The sequence below is a fragment of the Sorex fumeus genome, unplaced genomic scaffold (genome assembly GCF_029834395.1).
Source record: "Sorex fumeus unplaced genomic scaffold, SorFum_2.1 ptg000091l, whole genome shotgun sequence".
NCBI lineage: Eukaryota > Metazoa > Chordata > Mammalia > Eulipotyphla > Soricidae > Sorex > Sorex fumeus.
In genome coordinates this window covers 4,106,014-4,133,842 of record NW_026606148.1, presented here as the reverse complement: position 1 = coordinate 4,133,842, position 27,829 = coordinate 4,106,014, and the positions used below count along the sequence as shown (strand labels likewise).

The window sequence follows — 27,829 nt, the reverse complement described above, 5'->3', positions numbered from 1 at the left end:
CGCTGTACTATCTCTCCAACCCTGAAATAAAATATTTTTAAGTGTAAAAAAAAAAAAGTTACTTTTTCAGTGTTCAAACTCTTTTTTTTTTCTTTCTTTTTGGGTCACACCCGGTGATGCACAGGGGTTACTCCTGGCTCTGCACTCAGGAATCACTCCTGGCAGTGCTCGGGAGACCATATGGGATGCTGGGGACTGAACCCGGCCTGGCTGCATTGCAAGGCAAACGCTTTACCCGCTGTGCTATCACTCCAGCCCCTAACCTCTTTAAATTTTTATTAACTATTGCATACATAAGGACTTCAGTATGATTAGTTGAAAATCACTTGGGTTGGGTCTAGAAAGAGGGAGATGACATAATGAGTAGCACATTTATGGCAATCTTGTTTTCTGAATACTGCCAAACTGAGATTCCAGTACTACTACCTGACATCTCTGCAGAAACTATTTGTAAAGACATGGAAATTAACTTTATATTATGAAAATATAGTAATTACTAAAATGTAGTAGAATCATCTGAGGTTAGCAGGAATTAGGAATAAAGAAGTCAGTGTCACAATCTCAATGTCATTTGTCCTCCTCCCATACTTTGACATTTGCTTAATTCCCCATTAATTAAGCCCAATCAGTATCATAGATGACAATCTAGAAGTGAAACAGAGTAAGGGTCTTTCGGATGCAATGGGAAATTGCCTCAATTCCACTTCTGAACCATTATTGCTCTTGGGAAGTCTTGCTGAGGACTTTTGAAACAAAACGCTGCGTTGCCAAGTGAAAAGTGACACTGGGAGATAAATGAATAAAGGTGAATAACAACAGATTTTGATGATTTTAAAGTCTGCAGGTGCATATATAGCTATAAATATTCTTTAAATATATATAATGGCACCCCACAAATTTGTTCCACTGCTTCAGAAAAGAAAATCTAGTTTCTATATATTCTCTCATTAACTTTTAAAATCTGAATATATTATATATAAAGCATCTCATGTCAAATAACTTACAGTGAAAACCATACTACTCTTTTAGAAACCTTGGGTCACTTCCAAATGCAAACTTTACAAGTGCCCCCCTTAATATCTAGAAAACTATTCTCTCTCACTCGGATGCATATTTCAGAGCTATAACTTCACATTTTGCAGATAAATAAAAAATAGACTAAGTCCACATGAAAGCTTCTAATTCTCTCCACTGATTCTCCTCAACTTCCTTTCAGTTAAAATATAATTTTAGGATGGTACATTCATCACATAATAATAATTCTCTCCATGCGGTAGAAAGAACTGCCATTATCCTATACAATAATACATTTCTTAAAAGAGATCACAAAGTTAAGACTAAACCATCATGAGAATCTTTAAAAGCCAGAAAACAGGCCTCACTTTAGATTAAGAAAATAAAATAGTAAGAGGTAAAAGGCAAGTTAATATAGTTTCAAAAGGTTATCAGGGAGACCTTTATACGTGGAGATATCTGGCTCGGTCGTCAGAGAGTAACAGACTCATCAATTGTAAGTACCTTGAGGTGTACCGAATAGGCTGTTCCATTTGGTAAACTATTTTAAACAAGGGGCGAACAGTCCACTAGCTAGAGATTCGTGCTTGGCATGCAGGTTCAATCCCTGGTACCTCACAGTGCCTCAAGCACTGTTAGATATAGCCCACTGCTCAGCCCTCTAAGAAAAGTACTGTTAAAAAATCAGGGTTTTTTTGTTTCATTGTTTCAAAGCCGAAGTAAAATTATGGGACCAAATTAGTAAGTTAGAGGGTTGCTGGTATATTAAAGTGCAAAACGTAATAAGGTTTTAAAAACACTCTAGTATACTTTTTTACTGAAATTGAGAGCTTAAAAAAAAACAAAACCAACCAAAAAACAACCAAATTAGTTTCTGAATATTCCCATCACTATTAGAAGAAAGAGTCCAGGAAGTGGATCTACAGTATCACGGCGAGCAGTTCTGTTCATTTCTAAAGTATTTCACACTGATTTTGTAGCTCAGAAACTGAAAATAAGTTCTATTCTTGTAAATATTATAAAACTATTTGCATCCTAAAATTTAAGCCCTTTGTCACAAAATTACTTTTTTGGCCGTGAGGCAGTTATACTTGCGTTATTCTGAACTGGAGTTATATATTAAGATATATATATATATATATATATATATATTTAAATCTAGTTATACTGATTTCTAATGGATGGAATAATGTAACCGGCTTTCATTTCTTTTATATGGATTAAAATTATTTACCCAGGCATGTAATTGTAGATGAATTTGAAATCAATCTAAACAGCACTATATCTATTTCAGTTTAGTATCCAGAAACAAATCCTTATGTAAATCCTCTTTAAGTTGTGCTTTACAGAGACAAATGGAGAGCCTCAGGACAATGGGAGAAATTCCCTTGGGGTTAGGAATGGGCTTCGCAGCAGAAACCTGCCGTTCCTGTGCGAAGCCCAGAAGTCTGTCCCACCCCCCCCTTTAAAAAGCCTTCGTTAATTCTTCCACTTGATGTTAAATATTAGTTATCTGAACTGATCTGATTGGGGACTAGGACGGAGACAGACAACCCAGGTCCGCATCTGCAGGGTATGCTTCACTTTTTCATTAAACCGGGGAATCAGTACAATGTGCAATTCCCTGGGAAGATCTAAAATTTTCACTTGGGAGAGCAGAGCAGGTGGGACGCCTATCCCAAGAAAAGACAACCTTGCTCCGCTCTGGCCAAGGGAGGCTCCCCTCGCACAGAGTTTGGAGAGTAAGGGCAGTGCTGAAATGCTCGGAACCCCAAGGTGATCTTCAGGCTCCTTCCCTTTTTTCTTCCTTTAAAGCTTTACTTACAGCTCCTCAGAATTGAAGGGAACAATGCTTTCTGGTCACAGTTGGCCCTATTCTTTGTCTTAAACTTGTCTTGTGTGCCATGTGTGAGTGAGGTCTTGGGTTTGATCCTTGGCATAAGCAACGAAACAATGATTTGTGTAACAGTTTCCAAAGAATCCGATATGAAGAACAAAAAACCCCGATCCTTCCCGTTGAGATTCAACAGCACTGTTGCTACTGTAACAGGGAGTAATATAGTCTGATGAATAGAGTAATTCTTTTGGTTTCTGGGCCACAACTGGCAGTGCTCGGGGACCAAGTGGCGCAGGTTCTGTGCATGCAAAGACTACTTTGCCTGCACTCAGTCCACTGAGCTATCCGGCCTGACTACAGGAAATTAAACTCTCGTAAAGAAGCCCGGACGGTAGCAGCCCACGACAGTGGGTGCAGGCTGACTGTTCTTGAAGGTGAAGACACCTACCTACGTTTGGGAGCAATGGGAAAAACAGGCTCACGAGTGAGACAAGCAGTTAGACATGTTAGCAAACACAGAGCCTAAAACGTCTTCAAGGGCTTTACGTTCCATTCTCCTACATACTGAGGTGGGGAAAAAATTAATTATACAAATTAGCCAATTAAAAATGAAGCAATTCAATCACTGTAACTTAAAAATATGATTTATTGTTAAGGTCTAGCACCTAAATGAAATTGAGATCTTTACATTTTTATTTTTCCTTTTTGGGTCACACTGGCGATGCACAGGGGTTACTCCTGGCGGTGCTCAGGGGACCATATGGGATGCTGGGAATCAAACCTGGGTCGGCCGCATGCCAGGCAAACGCCCTACCTGCTGTACAATCGGCCCAGCCCCAGATCTTTATGTTTTAAACAAGAAACCACTTCCCCCTCCCCTTTCTAATCAGGTGCTTTCATAATTATTAAACTCTGGGCGTGTGTGTGTGTGTGTGTGTGTGTGTGTGAGTGCGCTTGTGTGTATACATGTGTGTATATGTATATATATATATACACACATATATATATACACACACACACACAGAGATAAAAATTGACTCATGAATTCATTGTTCATGGACTCATGAATATTTAGTATTAAGGTCTGTCTGTGATGCTTCAATGGCATCAGATGAAAACTATACTCCAGTCTAGAGTATCACATAAGTTTAATATTTTTTAGCAGCAAAAGGTGATATTCATTTAAGATTTTTACTATTTCTTTAGTCTTAACAATCTTTTCCCCCAGATTTATAATAGATCATTTCATAACCTCTTCTAATCTTTTACATTATTGCTTTCATTGTGTAAAAACTATACTAATTGCTTTTAATAAACTTGGCAATGTCTAAAAATATCTTGATACAAAGACAATGGATACTTGTCAGATGGGATTTTGTAAACAATCTTACTTGGGTTAAGAACATAGCCTTAACAGAGAATTAATTCTTTATTATGTCCAAAACAGCACAATAAAAACACCCCCAACAGTACATAAACCTACATATAAAATATAGACTATCTCCAATATTTTCCCTCTATCTGGTAACACATCAGTATATGCAATAGGAAGTACTGGTGATAGGACAAGAACTGATTTAGGCAAAAACCTAATTAGCCAAACATTAACACTCAAAGACCAGGTAAACAATAATTTCAGTCAGGAAAGCAGTATTAAAAAAAGAATTCTTATGAAGCTGGGATTCACATACTCCCCTCTCCATTCCTGGTCGTTTCATGCAGTTTGACTATTTCCAATCATGGTTCCTTCCCCTCTTTCATATAAGAAAGATTAAAGAAGTGGTACTGGAGCTGGAGAGATAGTACAGTGGGGAAGGCGTGTGCCTTGCAGGCGCCAGACCTGGGTTCAATCCCCGGCTTCCCATATGGTCACTCAAGCACTGACTGTCAGGATCAAGTGCTGAGCGCAGAGCGAGGAGTGACTCCTGAGCTTCGCCGGATGACACCCAAAAACTAAAAAAAAAATTCAAATTGAAAGAACTGGTACTATAAAGGTACAGGGAAGGCCTAACCCAATACCAAATTTACACCACCCCCTCAAAAAAAATCATAATAAAAGTGGAAAAGCTTTTTGTTTTAAAGAGTATGCTGGATATTAGAGAAGTATTTATCCTAATAATTTGTAAAAGCTTACCATAAATATTTTCAAAACAACAGGCTTTACAAAATATTCTACAGTGTCCTGCGTATAGGAGCAAACACCTGTTAGATGATGTCAGGTTCTCTTTAGTACTTGAATTCTGGCCTGCTTTCTCCTCGGGAAGGTCCATGAGCGTCTCATTTCTTCTTTACCTAATGATTAATGGGAGCGTTTTTAGCACATTTCCCCCCTAATTTCTTCTTCACCTAATGATCTGGTGGGAGCATATTTTTAACAAGAGAAACTTGTTAAAGTCACTAGACTGTCTTAAGTCACTAGCCCTCTTCCAGTCTCGTGATTTCTGTCTCAACACCGTGTTGACGTGCACTTAGAGGAGAAGCTTCTCTGTAATAAAGAATGTAACATCAGCGGCAGGGCTCACAAGTAAAAAGGAAACTTTTCTGTTGAAAAAATCAAATTTAAATTAAACATACAAGACTAATAAGCACAGGCACTTTCCAAAAACCAAAAAATAAAGCCCGAGCATGAATCTACTCAAGAGTAACAGAAGACAGCTCTGGTTTCGAGGGGTCGTCTCTGGCGGCTTCAGCACAGGCACCGGTCTTGGGCTGCTGTGGCCTTTCTTCCTCTCTGTCTGTCAGCCCGCCGAGAGACCCCAAGGGGAAGGCGCTCTCACAGCTCTGGGTGGAGGACACCTGCGAGATCACAGGCATCTGGATAGAGGAGTCGCTCTCAAAACTGTGTTCTCCAAGGTCGTACTGCACAAGGGTCTCTTCGTGCTCCTGGGTCAAGTAGTCCGGTACTAGGAAATCACTACGGAGAGGCAAAGAGGAAACAGGGGATTAACTGTCAAACTAGCAATAAACGAAACACAGCAAAAGCGCTGATTTAATTTAAAACAGGGTTGGGCTTTGACTTATTTCTAGTTCTTGAATTTTTCACTTCCCAAAGTTTGAACCTAGACCAGAACCAGAATCGAACAGGTCAAGCCTCTTGTCAGTGGGGATCACCCTCAGTGTCACTGCAGACACCCTGCCAGTCGAATTAGTCTGTGGAGGAGGGTTTCCGTGCACAAGCATGACGAACGACGTGAGCATGCTCACAGAGGCAGAAGCCTCTGGCTGTTCCTGAAATCACATACTAATCGAGAGTGGCTCACACTAAGCCTTTTCTTACCCCCTGGATGTGTTAGTTAAGGAACCGAGTCTGGGGTCTGGCACTCGGGTGCTTTGCTCAGTGACCTCAGCAGTGATGGTATGGGGAGTCCTGGTACCACATAAAAGTGTGCAGTGTGATCAAGGGTACATGAGTCCCACAACTACAGTGCACGATCCACAGTACGCCCAACTCTGTGAGCCCTAGAACCGATGAGTCCCATGAGCAAGTATGTGATTTCCAGTTATCTCAAAAGCAAAGGAAGAGAAAAGAAAATCACTGAAGAAGAAAAGAGGGAACTTAAGAGACAGGACAGTGGGTAAAGCGCTTGCCTTGCATGCAGCTGACCTGGGTTCAATCCCCGGCACCCCATACGGTCTCCGGAGCCCTGCCAGGAGTGATCCCTGAGCGCAGAGACAGGAGTGCGCCCCAAACACCACCAGGCGCGGCCCCAAAACAAGAACAGAAACTCAGCTCTTATGCATAAATAACCTTATATAGCATCTAATAGAGAAAAATGTAAAAGAGTAACTTGTGTGTACCTAGCTACTTTGGTATATGGAAACAGTAACAAATTAACTTTGAAGTTAAAGTCATGAATTTAGAAGTCACTAAATGTTACCCCCAGAAGGTGTTCACTGATTCAGAAAAAAAAAAATTTAACCTTCTATATCGATATGATTCTTAAATCAGTATTTGCTGAATGTATAAACAAACTGCAATTTCATCAACAGTGAGTATGATTCCTGAGTGAGTAGTACAATCAAAAGATTTTTCATTATTATTTGAAGGTCACACCAGGTAGTACTTGGAATCACATTCAACTCAGTGCTCAGGGGCCATCTCTGGCAGCGCCCAAGGACCATGTGGTGCCAGATGAAACCCAGAAGCACTGCATGCAAAGCACATGTTCCGGTCCTTGGAATTATCTCCCAAGCCCAATCAGAAAAGATTTAAAATTCTTTTACTTTATACTTCCTTGTATTTCATAAATTTCAACATTATTTCATATTCTATAAAATTATACTTAAATGAATTTTATTTGCTTTTCTGTTTTGGGGCCACACTGACAATGCCTAGGTATCACTTCTGGCAGAGCTCAGGGGACCACAGGGGACGCTGACAACCGAGACAGCCACGAGCAAGGCAAGCGCCCTATCCACTGTACTACCGCTCTGGCCCAGAATTATGCTTAATTTTTATACTTAAAAATAACATTATGAAGTAAGCTACAGAGATGATTGAGGGCTGGAGCAAAGCACCTGGGGTTCCCAGGCTGATACATGGCCCCTTGAGCATTGTCTGAGTGACCCCTGAGCTTCAAGCCAGGAGCAGCCCTGATTTTGCTGGCGAGGGCCCCAAAACAAAAAACAAATAAAACTACCTCCCCCTGAAAAAAATTACTTGATTGCTGAACTATACGAAACTCATTATACTGGGAATGTATATAGTAGTGTTTTTAATCGATTGTACTTTTTTAACAAAATTAAACTGCCGATCTGCTACACAATTAAAAACATCCTATGTCCTATTTTCTCAAAGTGCTTTAGGCATTAGACAAGAAAGATGAAAGCGGCCACTGCACAGGGCAGACAGGGACAGCAGGTGCAACGGACCGGGATGTGCTGTAGCCTGAGTCGTGTGTGAGACAGGCATGATATAGATTCAGTGGTACGAGAATCAGATGCTCAAAATCAGGAAGATAATCTTTTTTTGTTTGTTTGAATTTATCTTTGAGTCACACCTGGCGGACCTAAGGCCCTGTCAGGCAGGTACCTTATCCACTGTACGATCTCTCTGATCACTTAAATGATTATACCTAATTGATATTCAAAATAAATGCCTGCTGTGAATTACAGAAAAAATTATGCAAGAAAAATTTACTGAGAAGATTTAGAAAACAGAAACGTTTTCAAGAAAACTAAGTTTTGTGGTTGGAGAGCTAGTATAATGGGTGGAGTGATTGTTCCACATGCAACCAACTTAAGTTCAATCCCCAGCATACCATATCGTCCCCTAGCACCAACAGGAATAGACCCTGAGTGCAGAGGCAGAAGTAACCCCTGAGCATTACCAGGTGTGGCCCCAAAACAAATCTCTAAGTTGATTAAGAAACAAGGAATTCCTATAGATGCATAAAATCTGACAAGTGAAAAAGGATCATAATTTTTTAGCTGGATGAAATCTTAGAAATGATCTTGAAAACTTACATTTTCTCCTTCCCTAAGTCTCATCCTTCATCTGTAAAGAGACATGTTCAATCATACTAGCTGAAAGAACTAGAATAAAGGTAACTATTAAAATTTATCTGATCTAAAATAATCACATCCAGGGGTCGGAGCAGCTGACCTGGGTTCGATCCCTGGCACTTCATATGGTCCTCCAAGCCCGCCAGGAGTGATCCTTGAAGTCAGAGCCAGAAATAAGCTCTGAGCACTGCCAGATGTACCCCCCACCCCAAATAAAAAAGACAAAACAAAACAAATAATAATGTACATTAGTTACTAGCTGGGTTCTCTTATTGGTAAATGTGTATTCCTTGATATAGAATTAGCCAAAGAAAAAAGGGGTGAGGAGTGCTCAAGAATTTTATTAACAGCTAAAGAGCTGAAGTAATCTAGTAAACATTTAATGTAGTAAATTTTTCAGCAAAGTCTATTAAGATCCACGACGGAATTCTATTTTGGGGGGATGGGGGGTGGGGGCGCAAAGCCAGGGATCAAATCCAGATCTCATGCATACAAGGCATGCACTTTACCACTAAGCCACATCTGTGGCCCTGACTGAATAATTTTATATCACTAAACAAGAGGATAAGCAGTCTAATTTTACAGGAAAAGATTTTTCATACCAGCTATTAAAATACTTTAATTGTATATATATATATATGTAGAAGCACTATTTTATGAGCTCAGGAGATGAGAATAGAGTGGGAATTTAGAGGAAATGTGACTGATTAGCTGGCAACCTGATAAAAAACCTCAGCAGGCTGCCCTGAAAGCAGGCAAAGAGAGTTTAGAAAGCAGTTTTCCTGGGTGGGTTTTCGTTGTGCACCTCACCTGCTCTGGAAGTAGTTTGCTAGCTCTGACGCTTCATGGTTCAGACTCCTCAGGTGCACGATTAAATTTCCAGAGTTGGTGAACATGGCGCCACATGTTTTGCACTCGTAAATCCGAGGCTTGCGGATAATGTGCCGGGAAACCCTCATGTGGTGTTTATATTCCCCGAAGGAAGTGAAAGTGGCACTACATATCTGGCACCGGAAACAGCGTTTACCTTCATGCTTTAGGCGATGCATCTTTAGCGAGTAAGCCCTGGTGAACTTTTTTCCACAGCGGTCACACTGAAATGGTTTAATTCCTATAAAACAGAGCAAAGCCAACATTTTATCTACAACCAACATGAAATGCAAAGGTCTGAACTCTAGCTGTACAGTAACAGATGTAATACAGTAACAGATGAGTTAAGAAGAAAATAAATCAGTGGTGGGGCCGGAGCGACAGTACAGCGGGTAAGGTGTTTGCTTCTCACACGGGTGACCCAGTTTCGATCCCCGGCATCCCATATGGTTCCGTGAGCACCACCAACAGTGACTCGTGGCTGCAGAGCCACAAGTAACCCCTGGGCATTGCTGGGTATGGCCTCAAGGGAGAACAAAAATCTGCAGTCAAAGTGAATTTCAACGGTCTCAGAAAGGCATAGGACATTAAAAAGAAGTTGCCGTCTTTTACTTTAGCAGTGCCAGGAAATGAATCTCGGCAAAGCAAGCATTCTACCACGGAGCAACGCCCCAAACCTCAGCAATGCTTTAAATAGATAAATAAATTAGAAATAAACTGGGTAGTGCATTCTGAGTCAAAAACTGAATGCTCTTCCAAATAATTTTATAGCTTTTAAGCACAATTTAATCACAAGTACTGAGTCAAAAATCTTTTTTTTTCCCCTTTGGCTCTTGAGCCATACCTGGAAGTCTTCAAAGGCTGACTCCTGACTCTGTGATCAGGGATCACTCCTGGTGTGACTTGAGGGACCATATGGGGTTCCAGGGACAGAGCCCGTGCTGGCCACATGCAAGGCAAGCACCTACCTGCTGTACTTTTTCTGGCACAAGTTCAAGATCTTATATAATATAATCAAGTGGTCAAGTTTATACTAAGAAGATGGGAACATGATCAGTATCAACTTTCATCCCTATCACAGAGAAATGAGAGAAAAAAGAAAAATTCTAACATCTCTAAACATATTGATGATATAACCATTTGAATTGGGCTTGGGTACTTACTAAAACAGTGACAGAAAAAAAAGTAGAGAATATATAAACTCTAAAGTGTATAAGGGGGAGAGATAGTACAGCAGGTAGGGTGCATGCCTAGTATGAGACCGGGGTATTTCAATCCCTGGCATTTCATATGGGCCCCTGCAAAAAAGGTAGAATAATGGTTTTCTCTAACTCATTGTCAGAGCACTGGGCAAAAATTTGAAAAATTTCAAAATATAATTTTTTGATTGAATAAGACACAGGAAATGGTAATAGATAAGGGACTATTAGACCAAATTACAGAAAAGGAGAGGCAGATAATACAGTTGACAAGAGTTTCTCACTTATTAGGTGAAAGTTATCTTTTCTGTTTTCTTTCTTTTTTTTGGAGGGGGGCAGTACGCCCAAGTATGGTCAGGTCTTACTCCCAGCAGCTCAGGAGATCATCGGATGCCAGGGATAAGACCGGAGTTGGTCCTGTGCAATGCAAGAAGCCTATCTACTGTGTTACCAGCTCTGGCTCCGCTTTATGGGATGGGGTGGTGCTCAGGCTTTACTCCTGGCTGTGTGCTCAGAGATGACTCCTGGTGGAATTCAGGGGACCATATAGGGTGCCAAGGAATCAGACCCGGACTGACTGTGTGCAAGGCTAGTGCTCTACCTGGGTACTATTGCTCTGATTCCAAGGAGGTCACATTTTTTTTTTTTAATTAGTGAAACACCATGGGGTACAGTTGTAGACTTACAAACTTTCGTGCTTGGGTTTCAGTTATACAATGATCAAGTAACCATCGCTCCACCAAGAGGAGGTCACATTCTTATCTACCACAATTTTGTTGCCTCTATGTGATCATGAGCTTAATTTTCCAACCTGTTTTACACATCATTTGTCTATGTATAAGAGATCATTTGTCTCTTTTGGGAAGTACGGGGGAGATTGAGGCCCGGTGGTGCTCGGGAGTGGATTGGGGCTGGCCTCATGCAAGGCAAGCCAACTTAATCCCTGAACTGTATCTCTCTGGCTCCCATTTGTCTCTTTTTTACTATAAAAATAGTACAAATCAAGGCACCAAGAAGTTTAAGATTATAGAATTAAAGGTAAAGGTAAGGTAAAGGCCCTCCCGTTGATCGTCGATTTGCTCGAGCGGGCCCAGTAACGTCTCCATTGGAGACTTTGTTGTTACTGTGTCTGGCATATCGAATACTCTCGGTAGCTTGCCGGGCTCTCCGAGAGGGGCGGAGGAATCGAACTCGGGTCGGCCATGTTGGCCGCTTGTAAGGCGGACGCCCTACCCGCTGTGCTATCGCTCCAGCCCTTATAGAATTAAAATGTCATTAAATTAAAATGTTTTTGCTTTTGGGGCCACACCTGATGATGTGCAGGGGTCACTCCTGGCTCTTCACTCAGGAGTCACTCCTGGCGGTTGCATGGGGAACCATATGGGATGCTGGGAATCGAACCTGGGTTGGCCACATGCAAAGTAAATATACTACCTGCTGTACTATTATTGCTTCAGCCCATTATTACTTTTTAAAATTTTTAAAAAGCTATTTATTTGTTTTATTAGCGAAACACCATGAGATACAGGTGTAAACTTAAAAACTTTTGTGCTTGGGTTTCAGTTATACAATGATCGAGTACCCGTCCCTCCACCAGTGCCCATTTTCCACCACCAATGATCCTAGTAGCCTCCCACCACCCTGCCTCTGTGGCAGGGCATTCCCTTTTGTTCTCTCTTCCCTTTTTAGGGTGCTGTAGTTTGCAACAGAGGTATTGAGTGGCTATTGTGTTCGGTCTATAGTCTACATTCAGTACGCATCTCGCATCCCAAGCGAGTCCTCCAAACATCCTTTACTTGGTGTTCTCCAATTGAGCTGCCTTTCCCCCCAGCACCTGGCAGTGTTCAGGGGTTCACTTCCCAGCAGTGCTTGACTGACATGAGGGACTGGGGACCAAGACCAGGTCCCCTGCATGCAGGGCACAGACCCCAGTGCTCTAAGCTATCTTCCTGATACTATTAAGTTAAAAAGAAAAAAAGAAAAAGAAACCCCATATCTTAAGTTAAAAAATTAAACACCTTTATTTAAAATCATCTTCTAGCTTAAAGAGAAGTTACAGGAATAGTATAAAGAACCTCAGTCATGTCCATTATTATCTTATATCTGCTTCTCTAGCGCACATATGTAACTCCTAGTATCCTTTAATTTTAATTATCCCGCCAAACTTAACAGTACTCAGGGATTACTACTGGTAAGGGTTCAGGGACCGTATGTGGAGCAGGAGATCAAACCCTGGTTGGCCATGTGCAAGCCAAATGTCCTACCTGCTGTCCTATTGCTCTGGCCCCAATTTATTTTCATTCTTAAGGTATCTGTTGAGCCATACCTGGGGGGCTCCGGGGACGGACTGTGGTGCCAGTCCCGGGAATTTGAACCAGAGCTATGCTGTCACAACTGCACACACTTACTGCTTTATCTCCTATCCCATCTCTCTGGCCCAGCGTTATCTTCATTTATGCATTACCCCCCCCCCCTTAAGTTGTAATTAGAATACTTCTGCTTGTGGCAAACTGTGGGTAAGCAAACAGTCTTGTAACAATGTTCCATTTTAGCAACAGACACTAAGGTTTATCCCAGAGACTTTACAAACACATTTTCTGTTACATGTCCTTTTATTTATTTATCGAGGCAGGGGCTGAGAACCCAGGGCCTCAGAGACTCAAGGTGAGTGCTCTGCCACTGAGCAACATCCATGGCCCCAACACCATTTTCCCTTTTCAGCTCGGGTTCTAAAACAATGTTTTCAAGTACCAACAGGGAAACTGTCATTACCTGAGTGGATGAGCATGTGCTGTTTTAGGTTCTGAATACGGGTGAATCGCACCCCACAAGTTGGACACTGAAAAGGTCTGTCCGGACCATTCGGACTTGGTCGTTCTGTACTGCTGGTGGAAGGAGCAATGTAGAGTTGGTAGGGATATTGAACATTTTCCAATCTAAAAAATAGACCAAAGAAGGCAACCAGGCTCTGATTCTTAAGACGAATAAGTACTTCTGCACAGCTTCAAGTGAACAAAAGAAAAATGTAGCAATGCACTGTTAAGAGGACAAGTTTCATTTACAAAACAAGGCCGTTCTTCAGGATGTCCAGCTCTCTGGCTAAGCAAGATGAACTGTCCCACCTCAGGGGTCCCAGCTTTTCCAGGCCTTTTCATCCTACTAACACATCCCTCCCTCCTCACTTGTTCTCATTGAGTCTTATTAAATCCTAATTAGCCCTCCTCACTTTTGGAGGCCTCCAAACAATGGGGCATCCCTGGCAGGGCTGCAGGCTGACAGTTAACTGTTGCTCAGAGCGAGAGTTCCACCACTCTGAGCTTGCTCCTGCTTCGGGCCCTGCATGCTTTGGTGGGTTTCAGAAGGAAATGCAACGCCTCTGAAAGGCATGGAAGACGCTCTATGAGCTGGGTCCTGGGTTCTTTTCCAACTGCACTTGTCACATTCACCTCAAACACACTTTATACTGGAGGCTCCAAAACTTATTTCACTGATCACTCTGAACTTTCAGAAGGAAAAAAAAATCACAAACTGACCCCTGGAAACCTACTTTTTAAAGGGGAGAAACAGAAAGCCCACCTCCACCCCAACTGAACCCTAGATTTCTACCACCCCCGAAACGTGTTCAGAACCTCACAGGGGGCGACTGTTCCCCCTCTGGGAAACACTATTCCCCATGCAGTGCCTCTTCTACTGCTCGATGCTGTTCTCCCTCTACCTGCATGACACCTACTCATTTGGAGACATGGAATAGAGGTTCCCTTTGATTTACTAGTGATTTAGACAGATAACCTTTTTGTTTTGGGGCCATACCCAGCAGTACTCAGGACTTACTCCTGGATCTGTGCTCAGGGATCACTCCTGGCAGGCTCAGGGACCATATGGGGTGCTGGGGATGACACTTGGGTCAGCCACACGTAAGGCTCTGTACTATACAGCTCCAGCACCCAGGTATCCTTCTCTACAAGTTAGAGTCTTGAGCAAACCTCTCACTTTGTCTTCTCATCTCTTTCAAACTCTATCACTCTCCCTAAACTGGTTTGAGACCTTTGAGGACAAAGGAATAGACATTTCATCTCCCATCTCTTAGGGCACTATCTGATATGAAATAGATAAGGTCATTAATGCTGGAAATGAAGAAAACTAGACACATTTCTTCTTGTTTTTACCTTTATTGCTTTATTCAAATAACTGGCTTACTTGACTTAAATAAATAACCTGCTCTGCTTGGTACAGCTATACAATAACAGGAAACCTTGTTTGAGTTCTTTAAATTCTTGATGTTTTCTTTTTTGAATTCTTGAAGTTTGCAACTAATACAAGTTTTCAGTCTTTCCTAGACATTCTAAAAGAATGATTTCCCACAGTAGAACTCTGTGGTCAGAGAGAAACTACATATGCAGGGGCCAGATAGCTAGTTTGTGACAGGCACTTGCCTTACATATGTGAGTCCCTGGGTTTGATCCCTAGCACTTAAAAAGAAGGAAGGATGGGTAGACGGTCACAAGAAAGTAATCAGAACGGAGAATTAAAAAATAAAATAAGGCGATCCAATAGTAACTGATGCTGTTTTTTAAAGATAGCCGGTAAGAAATGTTGAGAACTGACATTTAGGCAGTTGAGAAAATCACTAAGGAGCCACTGATATAAAAGTCAGAAAAGAAACACTGAAGGCGGAGGGAGAAAAGGCACTCGGGCAGCACAAAGGCCCTCACAGAAACACAGAGTATTTCAGGAACAGATGCTGATTTAGGGTGAATCAACAAGAAGGGTCTGAAGGAAACTCAGCAGAAGTCATATCATGTAGTCCACTACTTTTAACACTTCTTTTGTTGTTGTTTGTTTTGGGCCACGTGTGGCAGTGTTCAGGGGTCACTTCTGGCTCTGTGCTCAGGAGTCACCCTGGCAGGCTTGTGGGATCATATGGGGTGCTAGGGTTTGAACCTGGGTTAGCTGGGTGCAAGGCAAGTGCCCTGTCCGCTGTACTACTGCTTTGGCCCCCAAACGGCAACATAATCTGAATCTTAAATAAAAAAAAAGAAAGATGACTCTAGCTATGACATGTAGCAGAAGAAAAATGCAGTGGTGACCTAGGTTGTAGTGGATGAAGGAAACGTGTCAGCACTGTGTTCTGCAGAGACTTATCTGACAGAACTGGTTTAAGGATTCTCCAATCGGGGACATGGGGAAACAGTAAGGGATAGGTGTAATTCCTAAAATTCTGCTTGGGAATGCGGGGGAGATGATCAGTCTGAGATGGCACAGACTGGAAAAGCAGGCTTTGAAGGGGAGCTGGAGGTCTTGAGTTTCCTCTCAGTTCTGTAGCGTCTGAAGTCACTTGTGCATCCAGGGGGAGACACCAAGCAGGGAGAGTGAATCTGAAGGTGGCCTGGGGATCGGCTCTGATGGGGAGAACGCGGCAGGTGTTTTGTACAGTCAGGCAGAGCGGATATTTTTGGACCTGAACACCACCTAATCTGTGTGGGCTCTGTATATTACACAACCGACCCTATCATCGAAAGACTGTATTTATTGTTCTTCTTCGTGTGGTGGTTGGAACCCGGAGCACTAGACAGGGAAGGCTTGTGTCTACTACTGGGTCTTAGATGACAACATGTCAACAAAGGAGCACGGCTAATTCCAATAAAACTTGAGTCACAAATAAAGATGGTGCAGTGGGAGGGGTTTGTAGACTAGTTTGTCTAACTCCTGAGTGTCTATTTATGTGAATGAAGTGCTGTGCATTGAACCTGGGGGCTCACACATGCAAGACAAGAGCTCTACCACTGAACTATCATCACAGGTACTATTTGGAATGATGGAACTGGATGGTTTTTGAAATGCTAAAACAAGCAACCAACATGGAATAGGTCTAATTTATATGACGACGATACCTCATTACTCTAAAAACAAACTAAACTGCAGTTCCAATGGCTTTCTAAAACTAATTCCCAGATACAATGCCTGAATCATGAGCTGCGTGCACAACCACCCCCCCTCCAAGAACAGTACACACAATTCCAGCACTAACCGGTCATCCTCCTCTGCGTGCGCATTCGTAGTGGACGTGCTCTGCAGTGTGGGCAGCCCCTCAGTGCCACCTTCATCTACTGAGCCTGCGATGGAGGAAAGGAACAGCTATTAGCACTCCCATGCGAACAAGTCAAATTAGAACATCAGGCAAGTGCCTCACCTGTGCAACTTTCTCTCTGGCTACCTTTTTTTTTTTTTTGGTTTCAGTTTTTGGGGTCACACATGGCAGAGCCCAGGAGTTACTCCTGGCATGGCTCCAGAGACCATAGAGGATGCCAAGGATCGAACCTAGGTCAGCCACAAGCAGGCAAACATCCTACCCGCTGTATCTGTTTATGTGATCAAACCATATGTTCTCCCAGCACCGAAACAAAAACAAAAAAAATGTCCCAGGTCAGAAATATGGCATAATAGCAGTGCACATGCAACACATGCAACTGAGGCCCTTGGTCTGATACCTGAACTGGATGGTCCCCGTGTACTAGCTCCTGGCACTAAACTAGGTCAAGTCCCTAAGCACAGAGCCAGATGTGGGGCCCCACAATTGTGAAAAAATAATTTCAATAAATAAATAAATAAATCACCAAGTTGATGTCACTGTCACTGTCCTCCCGTTGTTCATCGATTTGCTCGAGCGGGCCCAGTAATGTCCCCATCGTGAGACTTGTTGTTGCTGTGTTTGGCATACTGAATACGTCACGGGTAGCTTGCCAGGCTTTGCCGTGCGGGCAAGACACTCTCAGTAGATAGCTCAAAGAGTTGGGGCTCATGCTTTGCATGTGGGAGTCCTGGGTTTGATCCCTCGCACCTCAGGATTGTCCGAGTACCACCAAGAGTAACCTTTGAACACAGTGCCAGGAGCAGTCTGAGGACCACTGAGAATGACCAAAAATAAAATAAAGAAATCATAAGACATATGTAACTACTCAAGTCCTTTGGGATTATATCTTTGATACACATTTGCAAAACATGAGCAACTCAAATGTAAACAAGATAATTCACTTAAATGTTGTGACCATTCAAGGATAGAACAAAATTTTTTAAAAAATGGGGGGGGGAGGGGTACAAGGCTAAGCACAGCTCAAGAGACACATTCAGTGCCAGGGACTGAACCCAGGTTTCTGCACGCACAGCACGTAATGTGCTCTCACCATCTAAAAGCAATCTAAAAACAATGAGACGCAGCAGCAGACAGGATAAGGGTTAAGGTGCTTGCCTTGCAAGCAGTCACTTTGGTGTGATCCCTGGTCCATGGTCCCTCAGCACTGCAGGGAGCACCCCAAGTGGAGAGCCAGGAGTAGCCTTCAGTACGGTCGGATGTGGACCCCACCCCCACCCCATATATAAGCATTCTTATTGGCACTGAAACTTTCTACCTCTTAAAACTTATTTTTTGGGGCTGGAGCAGTGGGTACAGTGGGTAGGGCACTTGCCTTGCATGCACTGACACAGGTGCATGCATGGGGTCCCTGGCACCCCATGTGGTCCCTAAGCACCAGCTGTGATCTGGAGTGCAGGGCCAGGAGTGTGGCCCCAAAACTAAAATCTACCTTATTTAGGGGGGCGGGGGAGGAATACAGCACAGGGCTGCAAGGCTCTTCCTTGACCCCTTGCTTTGCTTCCTTTGCTCCTGGCTCCTTGAGCCAGGAGCAAACCCCCAAAACGAGAAACAGATCTGAGACAAAATCATGTACCACCTCCATGTCAGTCCTACTAAACACATCAGCCCCACTGACTCTGCCCTGATCACAAGGCCCTGGTCCTTCCAAGAGTCAAGGTCCTTCTGTCTTTGACCACAGTCACTTTCTTTTCCTTGTCCCTTTCCTCTCCACGCCACCCTGCCTCTTTGGTTTTCGGGCCACACCCAGTGATGCTCAGGAGTGACTCGTGGCTCTGTGCTCAGGAACCACTCCTGGTGGTCTCAGAGGACCATATGGGGTGCCAGGAATAGAACTAGGGCCAGCTATGTGTAAGAAAAGCTCCCTGAGCCAGAGTGATAGCACAATGGGTTTGCCTTGCACAGAGCTGACCTCAGCATCCCCGAGCACCACCAGGAGTAATTCCTGACTGAGTGCAGAGCCAGGAGTAACCCCAGAGCATCTCTGGGTGTGGCACAAAAAAGGCAAAAATAATAAACAAACATACGTTTAGAAAAGAAAACAAAAGCACCCTACCCTCTGCACATCTCTCCAGTCCTTAAAGTTTTATCTTAAGTATGTGTTTCCATAAACTGGAGGTTGGTTTTTGGGGGGTTGAGGGGAGGCACTCCCAGTGGTGCTTGGGGAATGAATGAGTCTGGGGCTCTCTAATACAAAATGTGGGCTCCAGCCCCGAGCGCCTCCCCAGCCAGTGTGGGGTTCTCGCCGAAGTACAGGCACATGCCATCAAAGGCTGCTTTCCACTGTGGCGGCAGAGTGGAACCATGGCTGAGAGGTGACAGGGCAGTAACATCGGAAACATTCACTTTCGGATCCCTGCAGGGAAACTCTGCCATCCTCATCCTAAACACTGTGAATACGCGGGCTTTCTTCTAGGGCATTTCCGTTTAGAAACTAACTGCTGGGCCTTGTATGCATATGTAATATCTTTGACTTTATTAGAAAGTACTGAACGTTTTTCCCAAAGTGACTGCACTAAAAACTTACATCACTATACTACACCTGCCTTGCATGTGGCCCACCCAGGTTCCATCCCCGCATCCCACCAGCCTCAAGAAGAGCGATCTCTGAGTGCAGAGCCAGGAGTAGGCCCTGAGCACAGCTGGGTGTGGCCCCAAAGCAAATAAAGAAGGTTTCACAGTATAAAACTTGATATTGGTAAATTTTTAAAACAATACCGATCTCCTGGGACTGCAGCAGTATTTCACTGTGTGTTAAGCTTATTTTCCTTACTACTGGCAGGGTGTGCACATGCACCTGGGAGGTGGGAGCAACTGGCTCATACCTGGCCATGCTCAGGGATCACTTCTGGTATTAGCTGGGGGACCGTAAGTGGCGCCAGGGATCAAACTGATGTCAGCTGTGTGCAAGGTAAGCATTTACTTTAACCTTTGTATCTCCGGGCTGGAGCAATAGCACGGTGGGTAGGGCATTTGCCTTGCACGAGGCTGACCCAGGTTCGATTATTCCTCCATCCCTCTCCAAGAACCTGGCAAGCTACCGAGAGTATCCCGCCCATACGGCAGAGCCTGGCAAGCTCCCCGTGGCGTACTCGATATGCCAGAAACAGTTAACAACAAGTCTCACAACAGAGATGTTACTGGTGCCCGCTCAAGCAAATTGATGAACAACAGGAGGACAGTGCTACAGTGCTACTGTATCTCCAGCCCCATCTTTTCTTATTTTTACCGAATCCTCTTGTGAAATGTTTTTTTTTTTTCTGGGGAGTGGGGGTTTATCTGGGGGACCACACACGGCAGTGTTCAGGACTTACTCCTGGTTCTGAGCTCAAGGATCACTTCTGGCAGGCTTAGGGGACAGAGTGTATGTACTGCAAGCAGAACCCCAGGGTTCAGTCCTAGCATGGTGTGGCCCCTGAGCACTACTGGGTGTGACCCTGGGGTCTCCAGCGCCATTATATTACCAGGCATATAATGGCTGGAGCGATAGCACAGCGGGTAGGGCGTTTGCCTTGCATGCAGCCAGCCCGGCCGAGCCAGGTTCGATTCCTCTGCCCCTCCTGGAGAACCCGACAAGCTACCAAGAGTATCTCGCCCGCACGGCAAAGCCTGGCAAGCTCCCCGTGACGTATTCAATATGCCAAACACAGTAACAACAAGTCTCACAATTTGTTGTGAGACGTTACTGGTGCCCAAGCAAATCGATGAACAACGGGAGGACAGTTACAGTGACAATCACAGTCAGGCTGCAAAGATGGAGTCGATAAATGGGGGAGAAGATAAATACCAGTTTTTTGTTTCTTGGTGACTCAAGTAATCGTGAAGGCTCTCCCACTGTACCACGTCCTAGAGCTCTAGGTGTTTTCGGAGACCAGACATGTATGACCTTCATCTTCAAATGCACACCACACCAGCTTCACCTCTTTCTTCCTCATCAACTATGAAGGAAGGGATGGCCCCTCCTGTCCCCAAGCATCTCGGGCTCAGGGACTCCAGTGAAGGGCGAGGGCAAACTGTGGATGGCTCAGGCTAGGCACTGCAGCGGGTCATGGAGCGGTGTCACCTCCAGTGTCACACCAGAGTGGGGGTATGTCAAGACCCCCATGGCTCTAAAGACATTTCTTTCTTTCCTCTACGTCCCCTATATCTACTATCTATCTAACTTATTCCAAGTCCTTTTTCTCTTTAGTGTTTTACCCCTCCCTCCTGTAGCAGTGCTCAGGGCCTGTTCTAGGCTCAGTGCTCAGGGGTGGTCCCTGGGAGGGATTAAACATTTGCCTCCTGCACACAAAGCCTGAGCTTCAGTCTCCAAGTCCTTCTGGTTTGTTTTTAACCCAGATGTGGGGTGTGAGGCAGATAATGCCTCTTTGTCTAGGAAAAACTGTTTACTGGTCAGTATTTTTCCATTCTCACATTTTTCTTTAAAGAAAAGGGAACTGAATACTCACATTTCAGTCTATCCTAGGATAAAAACTGGAAAAATCCCAGTATTTGGAACTGATCACCATGGACACACAAAAATAACTAGTCATTCAGAGTACAGACAGTATTCGAGTTTCTAGACTAAAACCTGCAAAAAAAAAAGTCTGAAGACATGGGCAGGCTAAAAAGGCTGATCTCACTCCATTATCAGCAGACAAGTTCTGTCATATAAGGGGGGGGGGGGTGAGGCCTCGGAGGAGTGGAATTAAAAAACCACTCTACTTTCAATTATTCTAGTACGGTCAAGACTGACTTAAAAAGTTATCCAAAGAGAACTAAGCTGGATCAGATAAATAGCACAAGGGTTAAGGAGCTTCCTTGCCACAGGGGTGACCCTGGGGTCCCCTCATCATCTAACCTAACCCACTTCCCCCAAAGAACTGAGATATGGTAAAAGATACATCTAGCAGATGTTCTGTATCAAATGAATTCATTTCCACATTTTAAAATATCGCCTACCATAAAATTGAGCTTATCAATGGCAGAGGCTGGGTGGGAGATGGGAGGAATGGAGAGGCTGGCAGAGGGTGTGATGCTGGAACACTATGCATGAAACCCTAACATGCAGAATCATAAACCATGGTACCTCAAAAAAAGGAAAAAGACCTTTGCCTTCTAGGCTCCTAACTTACTGAACAGTGAACATGAGAAGTCAAACAAGGGGATGACAGAGTACAGGGGTTGCAGTGCTTGCCTTGCAGGTCGGTCAAATCTTGTTTCATCCACAGCACCACATAGTCTGTCCCCTGAGCTCCACAAGCAGTGATCCCTGAGCATGCTGCGAGCAGTAAAGCCCAGAGCACAGATGAGTGTGTGGTCACAAAATAAAAAAAAAAGGGAAAAGGAAAACAAAAAGTATCTTGGGGACCAGCTCAATGTTACTGCCGGTAGAGCGCCTGCCTTGCACGCAATCAACGGGGATTCTATCCCCAGCATCCCATATGGTCCTTCAAGCACTGCCTGGAGTACTTTCTGAGTGCAGAACCAGGAGTGACCCCTGAGCATCACCAGGTAGGGCTCAAGAACAAAATGAAAAAGCATTCTCCTTTAAATCATGTCCATTGAATGCACCAAAAAGTAAAAGTAAAAACCACTTAAAATCTAACTAAGTGTTAAAACAAAACACAGTTTTAGAATTATACCCATACTGTGGCCATCAAGACAAACTATGTCCTATCACTTAGGCAACTATGGGCAAAATCAAGTCTTTTTCCTGAAACAATAGCAGTAAATCATATTACCTGGAATTTTAGCTGAACACATTTATAGACATACAAGCAACAGGTGACAATGATGTTTGTCAGGTGGGAGTGCTATACCCGGTGGCGCTCATGGCCATTCTCAGTGTAGTTACCTGGGAGACCATGTGGGGACTAAACCTGGGACAGTGTGCAAATCATGTGCTTGGGTTCCGAGTCACTTTCCCTGGCCCAACAGTGATATTTCTTAGGTTGTTGATATGAAATGTCTTTGCTATCAATGGCAACAAGAGCTAAGAACTCTCACCAGAGAATTATTAGCTTATGAAATAGTAAAGCTGAGAGGCCAGAGTGATAGTACAGCGGGTAGGACGCTGGACCCAGGTTCGATCCCGGCATCCCATATAGTGCCCTGAGCACTGCCAGGGGTGACTCCTGAGTGCAGAGCCAGGAGTAACCCCTGAGCATCGCCGGGTATGACCCAAAAAGTCAAAAGAAAAAAAAAAAAAAGCTAAAGCTGATCTATAGACGATCTGCTGATACTGCAAGGGCCATCTGATCAAGGAACGCTGCGTAACACCCTGTGCAGCTGATCATGGTTTTAGTGCTCAAGACACAAAATCCCTTCCAGTGGTGGAAAATGAAAGCGGCCACCCTCTGCTGAGAATCAGCCATGTGCTGGCCCTGTTCTAGATGCTTGAGAGACAGTGTTTCATTTCATACTTGAGAAAGGTAGGCCCTTCCCTTTCTCAGGGGCTGGCCTGGCACCAGCATTTAAGGACTGGGCCTGATATTTACAACAAGGCATTAGTGTTTTTTTCTCTCGGACATAAACAATCTCAGAATACCAGGTCTCACTGGTCTAAGAAAAAAACACAGCACTTTGTTAAGCACAGATGAAAACCAGGTCACAGTGCAATCCTGACATACCAAACACCCTCCTTTCCAACTAAATATGTCATTCTTGATTGAGGGTTACTTCAGTCTGCATTCCTAGATAAATTATCCCAGCTTTCTGACATCACAGGTCCCGAGCAAACCCCAGTTCTAGAATCCTTGCTCAAAGCACCTAAAACAAGCCCAAGTTATGCACAAAGTCTTTTTAAGACTTAATGAGAAGGGGCTGGAGCAAGAGCACAGTGGGTGGGGTGTTTGTCTTGCTCGCAGCCTATCTGGGTTCAATTCCCAGCATCCCATATGGTCCCCCAGCACCGCCAGGAGTAATTCCTGAGTGCAGAGCCAGGAGTGACCCCTGTGCATCGCCGGGTGTGACCCAAAAAGAAAACAGAGTTAACAAGAAACCCTAAAAATCCCCTGGTGTGTGAGCTCCAGTACTGCAGACAAATAAACTAGACTCTTGGATGTGGACACAGAGGGCTCTAGCCTTCTCACTCCACGCTTTGGATTTGTGTGTCCAGTGTGTTGGCTCCGGTCTGTAAGAGAAATGGAGGGTGGGCACTGGCCTGGAGGATGATGACAGTGGGAGACCCGAGACTGTCACAAACGCTAGAAGGTGTAACAATCCTCAGTCCAAGCAAACTCATATTTTCTGAGCTCAAGAATGCAAGAATGTACTTGCTCTTCCTGTGAACCTTTCTATCGTCCTTTGTTCATTAACTCTGAGCTAGCTGAAGTTACTTATTTTTATTTCATAGGGCCTACCCTGAGGAGTGCTCAGTGGCCACCAGGTTCCAAGCCAGCAGTACCTGGAGTGTTACGAGGTGCTGGAGTCAGCTTAAGGATTTCGCAAATGCAAGGCGGATACCTTATCCCTGGCAATATCCACAGCACCTAAGGCTGATGATTTACAAACATGCTCCTTCAATTTAACTATTAATTCTGCACATACAGGGACTCTGTCTGTTCATCATATATACCTAATGTTTGGCACATGGTAAGTTCTCAATATTTAAATAAAGAATAAAACAAACTGGATTTTTGTTTTGTTTTGGGGGTTATAGCTGGTAGTACTCAGGGGTTCAGTTCTTTCCAGCTGTTTTTAGGGGCCCATATGATCCTGGGGATTGAACCTGGGGCCCCCACATGCTAACAATGTGACCCAACCCTTTAAGCTATTTCCCCAGTTCCTAAATAGATCTTTGTAGTGAGAGTAACTCACAACTTTTTGTGTGTATATACAAACATATCTGCCTTTGTTCCATTAAGTAGTTTTCAATGACGTTTTCTTTCCCGATGCCTAAGTTACTAAGAAAAACTGGGGCCACAGTGACAGTACAGTAGGGTGCTTGCCTTGCACGCAGCCGACCCAGTGTCTATCCCTGGTACTCCACATGGTTCCGAGTCCAGAGAAATAATCCTTGAACACAGAGCAGTAGCAATCCCCGAGCACTGTCAGGTGTAGTCCCCAAAATAGAAAAATTATGGTATAGTATCTACAAAAATTCCAGCTGTCATATACTAGACTTCTTAATTTTTCCTATTAAGGAAAATAGCACTGTAGCACTGTAGGACTGTCCTCCCGTTGTTCATTGACTTGCCTGAGCAGGCACCAGTAATGTCTCCATTATGAGACTTGTTGTTACTGTTTTTGGCATATCGAATACGCCACAGGGAGCTTGCCAGGCTCTCCGAGAGGGATGGAGGAATCGAACCCGGGTCAGCTGCGTGCAAGGCAAACGCCCTACCCGCTGTGCTATCGCTCCATCCCATTAAGGAAAACACTTCACAAAACACTAAAATACCACAAAATACTTCAAATCTAATATGCACATAAACATGCCTCAATTGACTTAAAGCACCATGAGAAACACGGAAGACATGGTACCTATAGAGGAAGACTGTGGGCTGATCAGAAGGTCCTCCTGGACCGGCTCACTTCCAGGAACTGTCTGCTGATCGCTCAGTGAGCTCTGAGATGCACTGACAGGCTGAGACACTTCCTCGTGGACCTCCTCATCACTTAACCTTTCCACTTTGACCCGGACATCTTCTTCGGTACCCAAAGGCAAGGCAGTCTTTGTGCTCTCACACGCCACGTAATCAGCCACTCGTCTCCCTGTCTCAGACGGGCCGGGTAGCTCTAAAGTCCGAGTGTTTTCTGACGGCTTAGCCTTTTCGGGCTGAATCCTTCTATCGATTCCAAAAGGAAAAGTCCAGGGGAAGGCTAAAGAAGAGTCAACAGGCTGGTTTCTATTTTCTGAGTAGGAAGCTGAAGAATTCAGTACCTGGGGAGAACTTGTTTGTGTGCAGGACTTCACAGGGCTTTCAGGAGACATAACAATGTAGCTTTTGCGCTTCCTCCGGGATTCTCTGCAGACAGGGATGGTTCTTTCCACCATACTGCACTCCGAAGACACCGGAGATATGCTGCCATCCCGAGAAGTAAAATTGCAGTTCGAGTTATTTTCTTGTCCAGCATCTAAGCCTTTTTCTGGTTGGCTGTTGGGTGTATTCCATAAAATGCTGGATTTCATGAACTCTGAGCAGGTGCTCGCAACACTAAACATTTGCATATAGCTGGCTGCAGCCAGAACATCAATGATATTTTCTGTGTTAATTGACAGAGTGGCTGTGTAAGCATATTCTAAAAGAGGTATGAAGCCAGTCACTGTAACATGATGCAAATCCAACACATTCTTGTTCTCATCTTCTGCTTGGCCTACAAGTTTGGTGCGAAAGAAATCACTGCAAGCTGCTAGTACCACCTTATGTGCCCGGAAGATTTTGTCCTGGACACGGATAGTGATATCACAAAAATGTCCATCATTCCGCAGCATATTTAGCTTTCCAAGCATTTCCTGGCTGTGGGAAGAGGAGCTATGAGTAAATGTTTTCACACCCATCTTTTCCTTCCTTCTCCACAGATGCTCTTCAAGGATGCAAATGAATCAGAACTGTCCTACAAAATACATCGAAAAAAGTATTAATTGATGGTTTCATAATTGAAACAGAAGGTGATCTAGAGTTTTCGTGTGGCCACTTATGTTGAATTAAAAAAAGATGAAAGAGGGGCTGGAGCATTCGTACAAAGGGCAGGTTGCTTGCCTTGCACACAGCGAACCTGGGTTCAATTCCCAGTATCTTATAGGGTCTCCTTAACCCAACTCCTAAGCACTGCCGAGTGTCACCCCCGCAAACAAAATCCCCACAAACCATCCCCACCACATAAAAAACAAACAAGCAAAAAAAAACCCAACCTGGAAGAGGGTAGTGAGAAAGTTAGTTCAAGATAGGCAATGTATTAAATTACATCACCCAGGTCCAAGCAACAGTGCAACGGTGGGCAGGGTATTTGCTTTCACACATGGCCAATGTGAGTTCAATTCCTGGAAACCTACAAGGTCCTCTGGGCTCCACCATGAGTTATTCCTGAGCACAGAGCCAGGAGTAAGCCCTGAGCACTGTCGGGTATGGCCCAAAGCCAGACCAAAAAAAAGTCACCGAACTCCCCCCAAAATATCACCCAACCCACATCCCACCATCACTACCATGTAAACAGTCCAGCTCCACAGATCAATGACTAATTTCAGAAGAGATGCCAAACCAATGCAGCTTACAAGTATACTGGTCCTTGGGCTGCCATATAAATCGCCCCACTTCACTGCTTCACAACTACGAGACACCAAACAGATGAAATTCATGGTACACTGGTTTTCAAGCTGAAACCAGAGTGGGATACACAGCCTCCCCACAAATCAAATACTGCCAGAAGTCCAACAGCCACACCCACAGTCACCATCATGTGAAAAACAGCCCTGCCACACAACTAACCTCTAAAGAGATGCCAACCTACACTGACGAAAGTCATGGACACATTGATTTTTCAGGCTGAAAACTCTGGGGCCCCTTCAGGAAGGAGGCAGTCAGAGAATCATCCCAGGTCTCCAGTCAGAAGCTCCTGGAGCAAGTGGCCACATATGCAGCCACTTGATACCTCCAGATTCCACAACACTGACAACACAGTAGGAGTGCAGCAAATTAGATGCGAAAGTAGTACAGAAGCTCAATAAAAAATAACACAGAAAGCTCAACTAGCAACAGCAGCTTAGGAAACCCTCAGACAATGACTTTAATAACCCTATTGTGAGATATGATATCCAATTTTCTTTACTGAACTATATTTCATGTTGTTGTAACGAGTAATTCAAATTATTCTGTACCCCTTATGGTGAGAAACTGGAAACGATAGTGGACAGAATGTCACACCGATGGTGGGATTGATGGTGGAACACTGAATGCCTGAAACAACTATACTATGAACAACTTTGTAAACCACTGTATCTAGAGTTAAAAAAACAAAAAGACCATCACCTGGTTGCATCAATAGTACAGCAGGCAAGGTACATGCCTTGCACGCAGTCAACCCAAGTTTAATTCCCAGAACAACATGAGGTCTCTTGTTTACTACTAGAAGTGATTGATTAGCACAGAGCCAGAAGTAATAACCCCTGAGCATCGCCAGGGTGGCCTAAAAAGAGTTTCAGCTTTGCACTTCTGAGGCCCTGGTGTTGATCCCCAGTACTACAAAATTAAAAAAAAAAAAATGAAACAAGAGTTCAACTATTCTATGATACTCCTATAAACTCCTCCTCCAAGTTGTTCTAAGGACTAAGTG

The 27,829-nt window shown here is 43.9% G+C and overlaps 1 protein-coding gene across 4 annotated transcripts in view; it reads right to left on the bottom strand.

Annotated features, from left to right (window-relative positions):
- Positions 1-4,267: 4,267 nt before the first annotated feature.
- The window catches only part of ZBTB44 (zinc finger and BTB domain containing 44), a 58,323-nt gene continuing 34,761 nt past the window's right edge, over positions 4,268-27,829 (bottom strand). The window contains exons 2-6 of one of the 4 annotated variants that reach the window (XM_056131463.1): positions 25,040-26,113; positions 16,454-16,538; positions 13,198-13,310; positions 9,167-9,467; positions 4,268-5,765 (exon numbers count right to left, since the gene is read on the bottom strand). In XM_056131463.1, coding sequence (XP_055987438.1) covers positions 5,483-5,765; positions 9,167-9,467; positions 13,198-13,310; positions 16,454-16,538; positions 25,040-26,057 — 1,800 coding nt within the window. In that variant the 5' untranslated portion in view covers positions 26,058-26,113 and the 3' untranslated portion in view covers positions 4,268-5,482. Of the gene's footprint in view, positions 5,766-9,166; positions 9,468-13,197; positions 13,362-16,453; positions 16,539-25,039; positions 26,114-27,829 lie in introns of all 4 variants that reach the window. The other 3 variants (XM_056131466.1, XM_056131462.1, XM_056131467.1) reach the window with 3 other exon arrangements.